This window comes from Protopterus annectens, chromosome 3.part0 (genome assembly GCF_019279795.1).
Source record: "Protopterus annectens isolate FY-2018-M chromosome 3.part0, PAN1.0, whole genome shotgun sequence".
NCBI lineage: Eukaryota > Metazoa > Chordata > Ceratodontiformes > Protopteridae > Protopterus > Protopterus annectens.
Genome location: NC_056731.1, coordinates 1195134454 through 1195153265, shown reverse-complemented (window position 1 = coordinate 1195153265; position 18812 = coordinate 1195134454). Strand labels below are relative to the sequence as shown.

At 37.1% G+C, this 18812-nt stretch overlaps 1 protein-coding gene across 1 annotated transcript in view; it reads right to left on the bottom strand.

The window, feature by feature from the left end:
- The window catches only part of LOC122797019 (dynein axonemal heavy chain 5-like), a 68643-nt gene that overhangs the window by 4297 nt on the left and 45534 nt on the right, over positions 1-18812 (bottom strand). The window contains exons 5-6 of the mRNA XM_044065788.1: positions 2323-2529; positions 1827-1998 (exon numbers count right to left, since the gene is read on the bottom strand). Coding sequence (XP_043921723.1) covers positions 1827-1998; positions 2323-2529 — 379 coding nt within the window. The remainder of the gene's footprint in view (positions 1-1826; positions 1999-2322; positions 2530-18812) is intronic.

The window sequence follows — 18812 nt, the reverse complement described above, 5'->3', positions numbered from 1 at the left end:
ACTGCACCTTTACAAGAAGGTGTAGCAAATACCCTAATAGTATTTGTATCCTTAAAGATGAAAAGACCTGCTCTGCCCAGTTAAATCTCCAAAATCTAACATTGCTCTAAAGGTGATGAGTTCAAATTGTGACGCAGTAAAGTAGCTAGGGTGGGTGAGAAGGACAACTGTTTTGGGTGCAAAGTGGTGCGGGATGTGATCAGCCGATCCCAATCTCTCTTTAATGCAACACCAGCTTGGATTTGAGGTGAAACTTGACCACTGTAATGCTGTTTGTGTGGTCTAAATTGCAGCAAATGTTTGCTACAGTTTAAAAAAAAAAAAACATTATTATCTTTTTTTAAACTAAAACTTGATCTTTGTAGCACTCAGTGCAGGCGGAGTATAAACTGTAGCAACAGTTTGCTAACTTTACAGTAAGCAGTTTGCTACAGTTTAAAATAAGAAATTATTTTTTTTTAATAAAATGTATTGAAGGAGGGTTGGGGGGCAGGGCACAGAAATGGGGCTTGAATGGCAATGGTGGGCTGGGGGGCATGTCATGTATGTGGCCACCTGCTTGGTGTGTCAGTAGAAGGAACATCTTTTTTTTTTTTTTTTGTTCCTCACTTGAAGAGCTGAGGGTATGGGGATGCTGATTCATGATACTGGCACAGGAAGCTGCTTGAACCAGCTATACTTCTGTTATGAAGTTAAGATTTGCTTAACACAGGAGAGAAAAACTTCTGCTGTCCAATTTCTGTGAAAGACACGTGACACAAGGCAATCCAGCAGTAATTCATAATGTTATCAAATGCTGGCTAGGACTAATTTGAGATTTTCTTTTGGGCGGGGGGAGCTCTTACAAACATCTTTCATGTACTTTGGTCTTTCATGTACTTTGGTTCTTTTTCTGCTTACGTACATGTTAATTTGTGAAAAATTCCATATATAACACTGAATTAGAAAAAACAATGCTTTCAGTTTAGACCCTGTAAAATATGGACTGCTTTACCACCTGTGATAAGTGAAACTTCTAATCTGAGTAGTTTTAAGACCAGTACTGATAAACGGTTTGCAGAGGAGGCTTAATCAGTTTACTGATAAATGGTAAGCTCAAATAAGGTCACTGTTGGGGCCCTGAGCCTAGATTTAACCGAACAATGAACACATATACTTTACTGATCCTTTAGCTGGTCTGCAAGAATGGCTTTGTACATTAACCAAAACATTTGCAGATTAGCAAACAGCAAATCAAATCTCTACTGGCAAAAGGTCAGTCTTGACAAGCAGATCCAAGCACATCTCCACAACAGAAATCTAAATGATTTGTTTTTCACCTGCATACATTTGACATTTTACACAGCATTCAATATATGTAAAATTAGCTCCATAAAAATTGTGTATCACTTATCTGGTACATTTGTGCAGGATCATCAGACACATCTTTGGCTACATCTGTTGTGGCATTTATAATGGACCTTGTTCACCAGGTCTCCTACCATCGTTCATCCTTTGTCATACAGTTATGTAGCCACTGATATATAGACTTTTCAATGAGAGGTGATATCCCTTAACGGGAGCAACTTGGAAATCTTATATATATAGAGAAAGAAATTGTCTAAAAATGATACTACTTTATATTGTCAAACTAATGCAACTTATGAAAATAAGCATAATATGTGATAATAAAGTTTTAAAGCAATACTGTAAGAACAAAATGTATATATTTCATTTAAGCGGTGACAGCACATACCACAAAAACTAAACGAGTTTGCTTTTTTGGATTCAGCAGGATGTGTAGGCTGCTTTACATATGACTATAGCTCGAAGCATTCCATACTAACCTAGGGCCTGAGAAATCCCACTTGTATATTTATCTATATTTAGGGAGGTCCAGTTCAGAGAGGTTAAACCTGGTTGGATAGCTTCATCCACTTTTGAAAGGTGAGGTCCCATCAGTTGTTGAACTGCACTAGGTATTTTCGACCGGACTCTTGTATTTTCTACCAACATCAGCTAAACAGAACGAAACACAGATTATAAATAATAGCAAAACATAGCAACTAACCAAGTATGCAGAATTTATGATGACGCAATTACTTAAACAATTTTCATTACATGTAGCAAACACAAATCGTACACTTCTAGAATACATTTTAATGTGCATATCAGATATGACATAAATAATTTCTTAGATATGTAGAAAATTATTCTCTAAACATTTATAGCAGAAATATAACTATACAATCTAAAAGAATTAAAAAAAAATGGAATGGAAAAAAGTTTATTGTTTCATGCATCTGCTCCTGAATTGTTTTAATAACTAGCACAGTATGCTACCTGTAGTTTATTGAAGTTCTTTTTAAATATATCTTGCTTTTGTTGCAAGGTAAATGCGAAAGGTGGAATTTCCAGACCCATCCGGGACATACACTTAGCTTCTCGTATTAAGGTCAAGATTTGAGGATCAAAATTTACAAACAGTTCTCCAGTTTCTGGAGCTTTCACTAGAAGTGAAGCTTGAAGTCCAGTTTTAGCTATTTCAATCTGTCAAAAAAAAAAAAAGAATGAATATGAAAACACTATTAAAAAAAGCATAATTTCTCATTTCACAGCAGGTCAGTGCACCAAGCTGGCAGACAATATATCAACATGCCTGACATGATACTTGAGGGTTAACATTAAGAGACAGTTTAACTGTTAGTAGTAAAAGTCATCATAAAACTGAATCATTAAGAGGAGCTGCCATGGACAAAGCAGCATAGTTTTATCAGGCATGTTTCATTATCTATCAGTGACACTAACTTAGAGGGAGAGTTATTGCTCTGATTAATGTGCTAAAAAATAAGTTATGTACTCACCATAATGTTCCATCTGTGTTGTCTATTTTCATTCTTCCTCAACAAATGGGTTCAGATCCGACCCTCAGATCTGACTCAGACACTTTTTACAGCTCGTGGACAATGAAAACTCTCAAGCTCCTCCCTTATCCATAATGCTCAAGTCCCCCACCATACCTCAGATCTGGTTTGCAGACCTTTTTGCTTATTAGAAATTAAGGAACAACCATTATATGAGAAATTATTATCTGGAGCTCAAAGGTAGGAACATTGGTTCCTTTATCATCTTTTCATTCCTCCAGAAGTCACAAAAATGGTAGGGGGGTTGGAAGGATGGGAGTTGAGGAAGAAACAAAATGGACAATACAGATGGAACATTATGGTGAGTACATAAGTTATTTATCTGATGTTGTCAATTTTCATTCATTCCTCAACAAACAGTTCACAGCCCCCAGCCACCTGAATCTCAGGCAGACTCTAAGGAAGGATATTCCTGAGCACTTTTGAGCCAAAGCTGCTCTTCCCCTAGAGACCAGATCAAATCTGTATTGAGCAATAAAGTTACGAGGATTAGTCCAGGCTGCAGCAGCACAAATATCGTCCATAGAAGATATGTGTGATGACCCACCACTAGACCAGTAATCAAGGAGCCTCAGTCCTCACCACTGGCACCTGTCGTGGATGTTTACTGGGAGGGTAACAGGTACACACATAGTATTTCCAGATGCAGCTCTCTGCATCAAGTGCAATTTCCCTTAAGAGCACACAGAGACCACAGTCAGTCCGGGGCTGGTTTCTCCAGATCCCCAATAAGACTCCCCACTGGCACAGCTATACAGTTAGTCCTTAGCCAGGGTTCCAAGCCAAATCCTCTAACACTCACTCAGTCCAACCAGTGCTTTGTGTCCCTGCCCAAGTAGCTGACACACACACACACACACACACACACACACACACACACACACACACACACACACCTAGGAAAGGCAGGCACAGGTTTACTAGCTATGTCCCCTTCTGCCCAAACTATAAGGTAGTTACGACTGCCACCAGACACTCCTGCCAGCTAGATTAAGCCTCTTCCAAGGGTACCCAATATACTAAGTGAAATTAATATTAACACAAACAATAGTTTGACCAAGAGCAAAGCTATTAGGAGTGGCCCACACAGTGTCACCAAATAAATATGCAAGTACTCTCAAAACTTAAATATCTCTACAAAGTTCAGCCACAATGAACGATTTAAATATATGTAATAACAAATAATAAAAGAACAAGAAAATAGTAAGTATAATGTTCACAGTGACATCAGAGTTCAAAACCACGGGAAATATTTAAAATAACATTGCAGGACAGGCTCAGATAAATAAAGAAAAACAATATCCAAACTAAGCTTCACTATATTTCTGACTGTATCTAAGAGAGTTACCATGCCCTAATAACTTAATAGAACAAGGGAGATGATGTGGCAAATGGTCCTTCTTGTTGTTGTCAGACCCAAGACAAAATACAGAATGCTCAGTCTCTCTAAGAGACTTCTCAAAATAATATCTAAAATATTACTGCTGGGATAGCTTGCATAATGACATCACATCTTGTCATCTGATTTCTAGTTCCCATGCAAAATCCCCATTGTCTGAAGCTGGCAGGACTTAGCACCTACCTGTAAAAAATACACACACAGGTGCTTTTGCCCAGATCTTTGGCAGGTGCTCAAAGTCATAAAACAATTGCATTCCTCCACACTTCAAGACTAGTAATTAGTTCACCTCAAAGACAATACAGAAAGCTTCCTAGTATATACTTTGTGTCTCTGGCTGCCTTGAAGCCCATTTGATAGCATCTTTATGACCTAGCCTATAAAGTGATTTAATTTCAGATATTCTTCTAAAGTTTGTTGGACTGAGGTTAACCTCCCATTTTCCTCTGTTAAAACGTATACATTTAAACAGTTACAATAGTGCACGTACGTTTCTGTTCTCAGCTATAAGGCACATTAAGTACACATTTCAAACCCAAGCACTTTACAAATGCCTTTTCAACACAAATGTGTCAGTTTGATATACACATGACATACAGTTCTAATACATTTGTAATACCAGCATCTTGTATGACCCACAGTTGTAATACATTTGTAACACAAGCATCTTGTATAAATCAATTTGATATTCACAAATGATATACAATTATTTACAAAATTCCAGCTAGGTGTGCTGGCAGTACCTCCTTTCATCACAATATGAATAAAAATACTAATGAAGTTGCCTTAAACCTGGTTGAATGAGCCATTAAAGGTTTTGGCAAAGACAAAGCAAATTTTATGTAGACAAAGGAAATGCAATCAGTTAGCCACTTAGCTAAAGTTACTTTGGTAACTGGCTTGCCCAATTTTGATTCCAAAAAGGAGACTAATAATTGATTTGATTTGCTGAATTTTTTTTCCTATGTAAATAGAAACATAACTGTCTGTGAATATCAAACAAGTGTAACATGTATTCCCCTTCATTCATGACATTTGGAAAGAAAACTGGAAGATTGAGAGACTGATTGATGTTGGATTCTGACACCACCTTAGGAAGGAAGGATGGGCTGGTTCATAAAGATACCCCATCTTTATGACAAATCAAATAAGGAGGCTCAGAACATAGGGCTTGAAGTTCTGAGACTTTTAGCAGAGGTTATGGCTGCTAAAAAATATTTTTCCAAGTTAAAAATTTTAGTTCACATTTCACTATTGGTTCAAAGGGAGATTGAAACAAAGTTTTTAAAATTAAATTCAAATTGCACACTGGAGTTAGATCTTTAAAAGGGGATCTAAGAAGTAAGGTTTCCCTTATAAAGGCCTTATACAGGTTTGAAGAAGTTACGGTGGAACTGTTTACTCCTATGTGAAAATTAGAAATGGCCGCTATTTGTACCTTAATAGTCAAGGAGCTAGCCCTTTCATTAAAAATTGTAGCTAAAAACTCAAGAACTTAAGGTCCTGGTGACAGAAAAGGGTCAATGTCTTTCTGCTGTGCCAAAAAAACAAATCTTTTCCATTTACTTCTGTAAATCTTCCTAGTGGAAGCTTTATGGAAAGACAAACATGGAGAACCATGCGGTCAACTGTAGTCCTGAAATTTTTGTGAATCAAGTCTGTCTGGTGAGACAGTAGGTCTGGAATTGGATCCAGAATCCATAGTGGGTGAACTAGATGAAGCCAAAGAAAGGGGAACCAAATCTGATGAGGCCAATAAGAGAAAATGAGGATGACTGTGCCCTTTAATTGAGATGCTTTCTGAAGAAACCTGGGGATTGGAGAAGTTGGAGAGTAAATGTAGAGGAGACCAGGGGGCCAGTCATGCAGGAGAATCTCTCACTGATTCTCCCAGTGGGGGCATCAGGGCAAAGAACCTGCTGCACCTGTTGTTCGGGGGAGATGCAAAAAGGTCACATCAAGGTTTGTTCCACTGGCTCTTTTCCATAATACTCATGCTAAGAGACCACTCATGAGGCAATAAAATGAACTGCTCAACTTGTCTGCTATCTCACTGGATTTCCTCAGAATGTGCATTGCTATCAAAAATTAATTGGATGAGATCAGCAACTGCCACACTCTTAGAGCTTCTCAACACAAGGGGTAAGATCTGGTTCCTCGTTTGTTGATGTATAAGACATCTAATATATTGTCCATCTGAATCGTAACAGTCCCGGAAGGAAGAGAGTCTTGAAGGCCTGCAATGCTAGAACTACTGCTCTCATTTCTAGGACACTGATATGCATGTTGGCCTCTTTGGGGACCAGGTGCCTTGGACTATCTTTCCTAAGAAGTGCCCCTACCACCCAATTTGGGAAGCATCTGTGGTCATTATGGCTTTGGGCAATGTTATGAAAGGACAATTCTTTAGAATTATGAGGCTGCACATTAATGAAATGCAGCTTGAAGCAGCAATTAGTTCTTTGAAACAGGATTTTTTTAGACAGAAGCTATAGTGAGAAAGAAGTTGGTACTTGCATTAATAATGCATGGAGGGAAAGGCAGGGTAAATGTAGACCGTATTTTACAGATAGAGTGGTAGAAGAGAGAGAACAGGAGAAATATGTTATTGTAAATACTCTCAGGGTTCCACTCTCATATTTCAGTGATATAAATAGGTTTTGTGACATCATAAAAAGTAACTGGAATATTTTAACCACTATAGAAGAATTGAAAGAGGCAATACATGTTACACCACACTTCTCCTTTAAAAATAATAAGTCTCTAAAAAGGCATTTATGTTATAGATCACAAGAATCTAAGAAGGCTGTAGAGTCAAACAGGGTGAGAACTTGCAGGAATTGCACCGTGTAAATATGTGTATACAGGACCATATTTTCTACATCCATATGTTAATTTTAGGATAGAGTTAAACTTTTATGCAGATTGTAAAATGAGGACTATAGTTTATTTTAGTGTTTGTCAAGCACGTTATGCTTTCTATATAGGAAAAACTAATTGTTCCTTGTAAGAAAGAATCCTTGAGCAATACAGGGACATTAGGACTGGTAAGGAGACCAATGCACTAGCACAACATGTTTCTAAAGAAGAATCTGAACATATTTTTAAATTTTTAGTATTAGAAATAATATAATAGGGAATAACAGGGGGAGACATAACTAATTCAACAGAAACAGCAGAACAAAAATGGTTTCTATTTTTTAATGCTGATAAACCACCTGGTCTTAATGGTATACTGTCCTTGAAACCCTTTTTAAAAGCAAGTCCTTTGAAACACTGAAATGTCATATTAAGTTTGTTTTATGCATTAACATTCTTTGTTAGGTTTTATAATATAATGTTAGTTAATTAGTTAGTTTAATTAATTAATTAGTTTAGTTTAATTTTAGGAGGATTTATGTATTTATATGAGTAGATAATCTTGGAGACACATTTTTATGATATTTATTTTCATATCTATTTATTGAAGTAGTTTTATTGGTTCAAAGATAAGATAAGTATTTGATTGGAAGATGATTATTTTAAACTGACTGTGGTTTTGAACTGATTCAGTCTGACGAAGCAATCTGAGTATCACAAAAGTGCTCACTTTATTTTATAGCATTGAATAAAAAGAGTGTTCCTTACAGCTGTGTTGGTTCAGTACTATTTCTTTATTTTTATGTTTTTTATGAGTTTTTAGAAAACAGTGTAAGAAACTTCTCTGTGTGGAAGATTTTCAGTCCATATATTTCTAGTTAATCACTGTATATTAATCAGATCAGACAATAGTAGTATAAGTAGCGAACTTAAACTCGTCTTAAGTTAAAACAAAACAAAAAATAATAATAGAAAATATATAATTGTACAGCATTACTAAGTATTCGAAAGTAATCCAAGCAAGGCAGGCAGTATGTTTCCAGTCGAAAATCCTTTATTAAGTACACAGATAAGCGATCCAAGTAAAACAAAAATAGAGTAATAATTTCCTCACAAGCTTTCTAAATATATATATATATACTTTTTATCAGGGATGGGAGTGGTTTATTGTGCTGTAAAACAAAGTGTTATTGGTACACATGTTAAATTCACATCCCTTCCCCCATCAGTGTGACATTCGAGCTGATCCTACCCTACTTACTAGCTGTCATAATAATATATAACCCTTATGTACTTTAAATAAAATTTCTAATGATGTGGTACCTCATATTTAACCAGATTACTAAGTTTGTGATTTTTATCCAAGACAATATACTACATGGCTGGAAATATATCAACCTTAGTTCATTTGGCAATCAAAAAATATATATAAATATATACATATACATTTTGCATGTAATGATCAATTTCTATTTTCATAACCTATTGTTAAGAAAGATCACTTTCGTCCTTCTAGACTTCTTCAGGTCTGTGTACAAGAACCCTAAAAACAATCTATAAAAATATATATAATTGTATAGTTAGTTAGTATTGTTATTACACATAATTTTGAATAAAGTGGAAAAAATAACCAGAAAAAAATAAAAATAAGAAAAAAATGTATGTATGATGATAGAAACAAAATATACTCTTAAATTTAAACTGATTTAAAATGGTATTTAAAACCAATTTGTAGAATAAAATAAAATACAATTAGTCATAAAAATAATGTGGCAATTTTCTAAGTTCCAGTGCACTTTTAATTGAACAGTAATAGTTTAGTCCAGGCTTCCTAAAAGAGTTCAGCTTTAATTGCCACATGAGTTCATGTTCGGGATGTCTCCTTCAAGATCACCCATGTCTATGCGATCCAGGATCTGGAACTTAAAACCTGTGTGTCTTTTATGAAGAGAAAGGTGTTTGGCTAGTGCATTATTTTTACATCCAGAGCAGATTTCTGACAGATGACATGAAATCCTACACTTGAGTTTATTTACAGCCTTGCTCACATAGAATGCATCACATTCATTGCACTTGTCCCCCGTAAATTACTTTTGTAGTGTTACAGTCACCCCCTGCACTGGTTTTAATGATCTTTAAAAAAGGGCAATAAAACTATCACCTTGTGTATAAATATACAAAATGTACAATTAGTTTCACATCTTTTAGTGCTTTTCTCATATGGTCTAGGTTTAAATTCAACAAAACTTCTAATGTTCCTGGCCTTCCTATAAACAAATGATGGGGCTTCACCTAATATGTTAATCAGAAAAGGGTTTCCTATGACAATGTCCCAGTTTTCTTCAATAATATTTTTGATACTGTGATAATCCAAAGTGTATGTCAGGATGCAGCTATTTTTGCATTTGTTATTCACTGTGGAATCACTTAACATTTTTCTACTGGGAAGGTTGGGTGAAGGTGCTCGAGTCCTTTTCAGTTCTATAATGGGTTCCAGGATGTATTTTAACATCTGACTTTCACAGCCTCTCACTAGAAAATCATTATCCAAGTTGTTCAGGTTTCCCAAAATGGTTCCATCTCTGTGGTAATTCTAGCTAATCTATAGCCTTGGGACTTCATTACATTATCCTAGGACTGAAGCACCTTCACTCAACCTGGGCAAGACTGTAAATAAACTCAAGTGTAGGATTTCATGTCATCTGTCAGAAATCCACTCTGGATGTAAAAATAATGCACTAGCCACACACCTTTCTCTTCATAAAAGACACACAGGTTTTAAGTTCCAGATCTTGGATAGCATAGACATGGGTGATCTTGAAGAAGACATCCCGAATTTTCTGGAGAAACATGAACTCATTTGGCAATTAAAGCTGAACTCTTTTAGGATGCTTGGACTAAACTACTAATGTTCAATTAAAAGTGCACTGGAACTTAGAAAATTGCCACATTATTTACATGACTAATTGTATTTTATTTTATTCTACAAATTGGTTTTAAATACAATTTTAAATCAGTTGAAATTTAAGTGTATATTTTGTTTCCATCATCATACATACATTTTTTTCTTATTTTTATTTTTTTCTGGTTAGTTTTTCCACTTTATTCAAAATGATGTGTAATAACATTACTAACTAATTACACAATTATATATATTTTTATAGATTGTTTTTAGGGTTCTTGTGCACAGACCTGAAGAAGTCTAGAAGGACGAAAGCGATCTCTAACAATAGGTTATGAAAATAGAAATTGATCTTTACATGCAAAATGTATATGTATATATTTATATATATTTTTTGATTGCCAAATGAACTAAGGTTGATATATTTCCAGCCATGTAGTATATTGTCTTGGACAAAATCACAGACTTAATAATCTACTTAATAATCTGGTTAAATAAGAGGTACCACATCATTATAAATTTTATTTAAAGTACATAAGGGTTATATATTATTATGACAGCTACTAAGTAGGACAGGACCAGCTCGAATGTCACACTGATGGGGGAAGGGATGTGAATTTAACATGTGTACCAATAGCACTTTTAGAAAGCTTGTGAGGAAATTATTACTCTATTTTTGTTTTACTTGGATCGCTTGTCTGTGTACTTAATAAAGGATTTTCGACTGGAAACAGACTGCCTGCCTTGCTTGGATTACTTTTGAATACTTAGTAATGCTGTACAATTATATATTTTCTATTATTATTTTTTTTTGTTTTGTTTTGATTTAAGACGAGTTTAAGTTCACTACTTCTACTACTATTGTCTGATCTGATTAATATACAGTGATTAACTAGAAACATATGGACTGAAGATCTTCCACACAGAGAAGTTTCTTACACTGTTTTGTTTTTTTTTGTTTTGGACCCACTACATTTTGAGACTTCAGGGATACCACGGAGATTACTTGCTTTTTATGAGTTTTTAGAGCCGCACCTTTATCCAGGTCTTGATTTTTATTTTTTAAAAGGCTATATGGTCTCTGGAAATAATCATCTGCATGCACAAATCTTTTTAAATGACCACTGACTGCCTCCAGAGGTGGACAGTCGGACCTCCTCTCAGAAGCACTGGTAGGCTCTACCAAAGAAAGTATCTCTAGACCCCTGGTTCTGTGGCCCTCCTCTGCTGCATGGTCAGTGTCTTCCACTAGAGTTCCTCTCCTCTGCCCCTGGGGGAACTGTCTCCACGTGGCTCTTGGAAGGGACTTGGGACTTTTTGAACCACATGTTACAACCACCTCATTGATTCCTAGAAAAGGTCCTTTGAGGGGTTGAAAAACATAAGCCCAGAGCAGACAGGGTTTTACCTTCCTGCTCATACCTGCATAGTGTGTCTTTAACTTTAGGGCCAAACATAGAACTTCTATAAAAGGGAGCATTGATGAAGGAAGAAGAGAAGGACTATGCAAATTCCCGGTGCATCCAGGCATGTCTCCTAATGGAAATGTCTGAATCCGCTGCCCTTGAGGTACCATTAGCTGCATGTGAAATGAGCCTCAGGGATGAATTTGAAATAGATTGTAGGGTAGCCAGCTGTGAGGCAATGGAACTCTCTGTCTCAGAAGTTATAGTCCCAGAGACGGGTTTGGTAAGTTCTTTAATCAGATTTTTCTGCAGCCTGGTGAAGTGTGCCAAATAATTCAATATATATATATATATATATATATATATATATATATATATATATATATATATATATATATATATATCCCACAATAATGCTAGTGGTAAGTTCTTTAATCAGATTTTTCTGCAGCCTGGTGAAGTGTGCCAAATAATTCAGTGAACAAACTGCAAAGGATATATATATATATATATATATATATATATATATATATATATATATAAATCCCACAATAATGCTAGTGCACGTACGAACGGCTTACAGACAGTGAGAAAAACATAACTCGAACTCCAAACCGGTTTCACACTTTAGGTGTTATCAGTGGAAAATACCAGGTGCATCAGCAGTACACTTTAAATATATCTCCTTTAAAGGTACAAACCCTATTTTTAAATATATGCACCATACATATAAAAAATACAGAAAATTACAAGCATTTAAACCTCAGTGCAACCCAAAATTATTTAGTTTATTATAAAAAACATTTTGTCTAAATATCTAAATAAATAGCTAACAAGTTTACCCATTTTTTATAAATATTTATATTATCAAAGAAACTCATTTAATCCAGGCCTATATAAAGCCCCCAAATTTAGAATCCGCATCCTTTCCTTTTTATCCAACATTTTATGTTTATTATTTTCAGTCAAATTCATGGGCGGCCACGGTGGTGCAGTGGTTAGCATTGCCGCCTCACAGCAAGAGGTTCTCCGGTTCGATCCTCGGCTGGGGTGCCTTCTGTGCGGAGTCTGCATGTCCTCCCTGTGGTCGCGTGGGTTTCCTCCGGGTGCTCCGGTTTCCTCCCACATCCCAAAGACATGCTGCAGGTGGATTGGACACTCTAAATTGGCCCTAGGTGTGCGTGTGAGTGTGCCTTCTGTGGAAGGTTGGGCACCGGGCTGGCAACTCGACACTGTAAAACTCCACTGCCATTCAATGTGCGGACAAGGTGATCCGCTGTGGCGACCCCTAACCGGGAAAAAGCCGAAAGAAGAAGAAGAAGAAGAAGATTTTCAGTCAAATTCATAGTATGGATTGTATCAATCCCTAGAAACACAAAATGTGCCGTTGCATGGTCAATTTTATGTTTGTAAAGAGCACTCCGTACCCGTTGACATTTAATGTCACTAAGGTGGAGTGCCACCCTACTCTTAAAAGATCTTGACGTCTGGACCTATTTAAAAAGCCCCACACTGACATACAGCCATATAAATCATCCACTCCGTCCGACAGGTTATAAGCTGTTGTATATCATATACCCTAGCTGTATTAATAGAGGTAAAAGATTTTGTTTTTAAAATAATCTTACAATATATACAATTACCGCATGGATTACACCCTTTTGTAGTATTAACCTTTATTTTTTTATCTTCCATCTTTTTAGAAACCTAGGGGAATCACTTGCATGGTATAAAAAGATGGAAGATAAAAAATTAAAGGTTAATACTACAAAAGGGTGTAATCCATGCAGTAATTGTATATATTGTAAGATTATTTTAAAAACAAAATCTTTTACCTCTATTAATACACCTAGGGTATACGATATACAACAGCTAATAACCTGTTGGACGGAGTGGATGATTTATATGGCTGTATGTCAGTGTGGGGCCTTTTATATAGGTCAGACGTCAAGATCTTTTGAGAGTAGGGTGGCACTCCACCTTAGTGACATTAAATGTCAACGGGTATGGAGTGCTCTTTACAAACATAAAATTGACCATGTAATGGCACATTTTGTGTTTCTAGGGATTGATACAATCCATACTATGAATTTGACTGAAAATAATAAACATAAAATGTTGGATAAAAAGGAAAGGATGTGGATTCTAAATTTGGGGGCTTTATATCGACCTGGTTTAAATGACTTTATTTGATAATATTAATATTTATAAAAAAAATGGGTAAACTTGTTAACTATTTATTTAGACAAAATTTTTTTTATAATAAACTAAATGATTTTGGGTTGCACTAAGGTTTAAATGCTTGTAATTTTCTGTATTTTGTATATGTATGATGCATATATTTAAAAATAGAGTTTGTACCTTTAAAGGAGATATATTTAAAGTGTACTGCTGATGCACCTGGTATTTTCCACTGATGACGCCTAAAGTGTGAAACCGGTTTGGAGTTCGGAGTTGGAGTTATGTTTTTCTCACTGTCTGCGAGGCAATAAAGTAATTTTGACAATCTCTCTGCCTCTGAATTCTTTATCTACAACTGGCTGTACTGAAACTATAATGTTGTTGCTGTCTCTCTCCCTTCTCTCTCTCTATATATATATATATATCTATATATATAGGTTCATAGGTTCATACTAGGCTATCTGCCCTAGGGCATTTATAAGCCTAGCCAGAATGTGTTTGGCTTTCGCCACCCATTTTAAATTAATTTTGCTATGCCCTTTTTTTGAGGTTAGTATACTGTGCCTCTGTCTAACAGTGACACAGAAGTCATACCCAGGGTAAACCTACAATCTCCCATCCACTCATCAAGATTCCTCTTGAAGAGAGTCAATGAGGGACTCTGCCTAACCTGGACTGGGATTTTATTCCAGAGTGAAGGGAGCCTCTGGGTTATGAATCTGTCCCTCCAGCATGTCCTATTTATTTCAGTGCTGAGGTTCAAGTCTCTCGAGCGTGTAGCTCGATAGGATTTGGATTTTCTGAGGTGCGAGTCACCCAGAAGGTATATGGGGCACACCCAAAAGCTACCAAGAATAATGATTCCTCTTGAGAAGGGTTGTTCGTAGACCAGCAGGTGTTGATCTTGGGGACCCTTCCCCTCATCAGAATCAGTATCTTCCATGATCAACTCTTGTGGAGAGTCATGCCTCCTTTGCACTTTCTCTTCTTAGGGACTTCTTCAGCGGGATGTTCCAGAGAAGTATCAGACGATATGAGTATACTCTGGTGGGTTGCCTGGAGACTTTGAACTGGTTGCCCCAGTGGAGCAGAATGTTGAGGCTCAAAAGACAAAGGCAGATGGGTTTGGGAACAAGGATCCGAGAGGGGGGGAAAGGTCCTTCCTCCAGGAACAGAGAAAACTCTATCCACTACCTCAAAAGCAGAATGACCCATAGAGAAAGAGACCAATGGTTCCAAGAAGACATGGTTCCAGACCAACGGCTCCTTCTGACCCGAAGGAAGACCACTCGAAGCAGGGGTCAGAGCCAAGTTGTTCATTGCCAAGGCTCTGAGGGGCAGAGATGGCTCAGACAACTTTGGAGTTGACTCCCAACACCTCGAATCTGGCAACAATGTTACATCTCCAAGAGTCATCTGGCTCTAACACACTCCGAGCCAGTCTACTCAGAGATGGTATCGGAGTGGAAGATACAAAGATCTTTGGATCTGACATGCATGACTCTGGGATTATTGGATCCAAGTGCTCTGAAACCAATAGTTAGACTGGAGTAGAAGTCAAAATAGGTGGAGTAGTACTGATAAAGGTCTCTGGACTCGATGGGCTAGGAGCTGGGAGAACTCCCATTTGAATTTGTGCTGAGAGAAATTTCCGCATCATACTATCCACACCTGCTTGGGTCAGACTTCTGGATGAACGAGAAGAGGAAGCAACTGATGAGGTCCTGGAATGATGACATCTCTCTAGGAAAGGAGAAAGAAGGCGGGAGGGTACGGTATCCAGAGACAAAGCATATCGGGTCCAAGGAAGCTTCTTCGCATCCGAGTGCATCTGATCAGACAATGTAGATTTGGCATCAGAAGCTGTCAGATCCAAGGCTTCTGCCTTTAGATCCAATGAAGTCAGATCTGATCATTTAGACAACTTAAGAGGTAGTTCTGCACTAGGAGCCAAGCTCAGAGCAGAAGATCTGGAAGGGTTCAAAGAATGCTTCTTGGCCTCTTTTTTCTCCATTTTCTTGGGGGTTTGAGCCCCAGATATTGTCTCATAAAAAGTAGTGGGAAGTAAACCTTTTAAAATAAGTTTATTCATACAATTCTCCAGGTCCCAAGGATTAAAGGTCCTACACATTTCACAAGGTGTATTCAAATGGATTAGGCCTAGACAGTAAATGCATGAATCATGTGCATTTGCTAAAGGAATCTTGTGGCCATATGCCCTACACTTCTTAAAACCTGATGGCTTTTCAGCCATTCCCACTAATACGACCAGGAGATAAGAAAGGGAAAAGTGTTTTTTTTTTTTTTGTTAAGAAACAAAAATAAGAAAGTTAAAGGAAAGAATTACCAATGATGGTAACTAAAGAGGCTACTGCAAGGGTATAAGAAAGGAAAAGAAAACACCAACAAAGGTATTAAGAACTTACACTAAAAGTGTAGAAAGGGCAAGAGAGGAAAAGGTTAGAGATGTACATAAATCTACTTTTTTATTCACAAACTAACAACAAAGCTTGAGAGCTAACAGGGACCACGTCCATACGTAAAGGTGGCAAACGAGATCTGTATGGTGTGGGACTAGAGCATTAAGGGTAAGAAAGGAGCATGAGAGTTTTCGTTATCCACAAGCTGTAAAAAGAGGCAGAGTTAGATCCGAGGGTCAGATCCAAACCCATTTTTGAGGAACAATGAAAATTGACAACAAGAGATCACATTTTATTTTTATTTATAAACTTCACACTTCTGAACATGAATTACAGCCTGCATATTCAGATTAGAGCAAGAATCCTAAACACAGCTGAGGAAGTCAAACACAATACTCTGCCTCAGTTAACATACTGGCAGTTCTATAATTTATGGCACAAAAAAAAATTCTCATCAAATTTTTAAAATAGTTTCCACATTCAAAAATAGATTAGCAAAGACTTTTAAGTTTACTTTAAAAAAAAAAAGAAATTTGTTTTAACAAACAGATAAATAAGACATAAATAGCAATTACAATACTAGACAACTACAAATACACCATTTATGTATGGTCTACCTCTGCTGTAGTTTAAAAGATTTGGTTCCTGGATTTTACCATTTCTAAAACGACTTCTGGACATTCAGTACTAAGAGTCCTCAATATACTGCTAAACTGTTTAAATAATTTCCCTCAAAAGACGACACGAAAATGTAACTTTAAACAGGAACCTACAAAGCTGTGAAGGGACACACTAGTAATCAACTGAATTGGGTTCAGGCAACTAGGCAGTGAGACATTTCCCTGTGGTACACTTGGTTGGGGACACATGGCTAAAGTGACATTTAGCTGCAGAGAAATATTACCTTTTTGTGAATTCCCTGAGGGTAAAGAGAACACACACTGCCTTGCTCACTGCTTTACTAACCAAGTGCATGGGGGCAGTAGAAGTGAAGAGTGTTGTGCCCAGTGTACAGTACATGCTTATGCAACTACTGTGGTCACATTTCTGCTCCAATATGCATCTTAGGTAATATTCCCTAGACACTGTGAAGTGGGTAGTGGCCCACACACACCAATTATAAAGGCACTACGCATTGTGCACTGCATTCTTACTGCCACTAACATGCCCACTGGCCAGCCTGCTGATGATGCTTGCCATGCTGCCAGTTGTCTCTGTTGCCTTGGGTGCCATGGACATTATTTCCCTTTGTGCATTTGGGTATTAAAATTGTGAGCAACTGCATTCTTCTTTTTGCCCACAGGGAATTCACATCAGCCATATTTCTCTGCAGCTGAATGTTATTTCACCCATGTGTCCCCAACCAAATGTACCACATGGAAAAGTCACGCTGTCTAGGTGCCTGAACCTGAGCAATCAGAGGCAAAGAATAAAGTGGGCGGGTTCCTCTCTGATAATTTCTGCTTGTGCAGAGGAACCGGGCAGAGTTGTCCTCTTTCCCCTTTGTTATTTGCATTACATTTAGAACCACTGGCAAAGAAAATCAGGCACTCTGGAATTCAAGGATATAATTGGTACAGTAGTCCAGAAAAGCTTGCTCTACTTGCACATGATATTGTTTTATACCTCAGAAAACCAGAAAAGGACATTACTGTGTTGTGGAACATTTTGAGACAGTTTCAGATCTTTTGTTGGGACACAAAATTAATGAAGCTAAAACAAAGGCAATAGCAGTAAATCATGTACCCACACACAAATTGGTTCAGCAATATCCATATTTATGGAGGCATGGTAAAGTAAAGTATTTAGGAGTATGGATTAAAAATGATTTTGGTGTGGCAGCTAAGGATATGTGAGAAGAAACTAAACAAAAGATGATACAAAACCTGAGAAATTTAAAGCTCTGTTCTATGGATATCAATAGTAAGATACAAGCAGTTAAACTGTTTTTAGTTTCTTTAGTCTTATACACAGGTCAGGCATAGTTTATCAACCAGAGGACAGGTCATGGAAAGCAATTAATAAACAGCTGAAGGATTTTATCTGTGAAGGGAAGACTGCAAGAGTCAAGTGGGATAAACTGGTTCTTCTACTAGAACAAGGTGAATTGGGATTGCCTGATTTGAAGGGGTATTTCAGAGCTACACAGTTAAGGCTCCTATACATAGCACAAGTAGAAACCTGCAATTCAAAGTGGAAAGGGATGATGATGAAACAAGAGGGAATCTCAAGAAACAAAGAGAGACTGGGATTTTGGATGCAGACCGTTAAGGAGAATAACAATAATCATACAGAATGCTATGTTCATAAAGTAGCAGAAAGTATTCTAAGTACTAAGCCAACATGGGAATGGAGAAAGGAGATTCTGCCGATAGAGATGACTGCAACTAGGGATACAGACAATAGCAAGAGGGGGCAGGAATGTATTGGAGAAAATTGGCAAAGGAACCAAGGTATTGGGAGCAAATAACTATAGACAGAAATGTAATAGAATGGGAAGATGCCAAGAATTTATTTGGACTGCAGGTTACAGATTGATATGATAGGATTGATATCAAGAGTATAGGCACAGAAAAATAAATAGGGGGGTCCTAAATGAAAGACTAACACTGGTAGAGGTTTTAGTGGAATCTAAAATAGAAGCTGCTGTTAAAAAAGGAATAATTAGTAGAGCTTACAAAATATTGCACGGTAAGTATAAGAAGTAGTCAGAGGAGGTTAGAAAGGATTGGGAAGACAGTT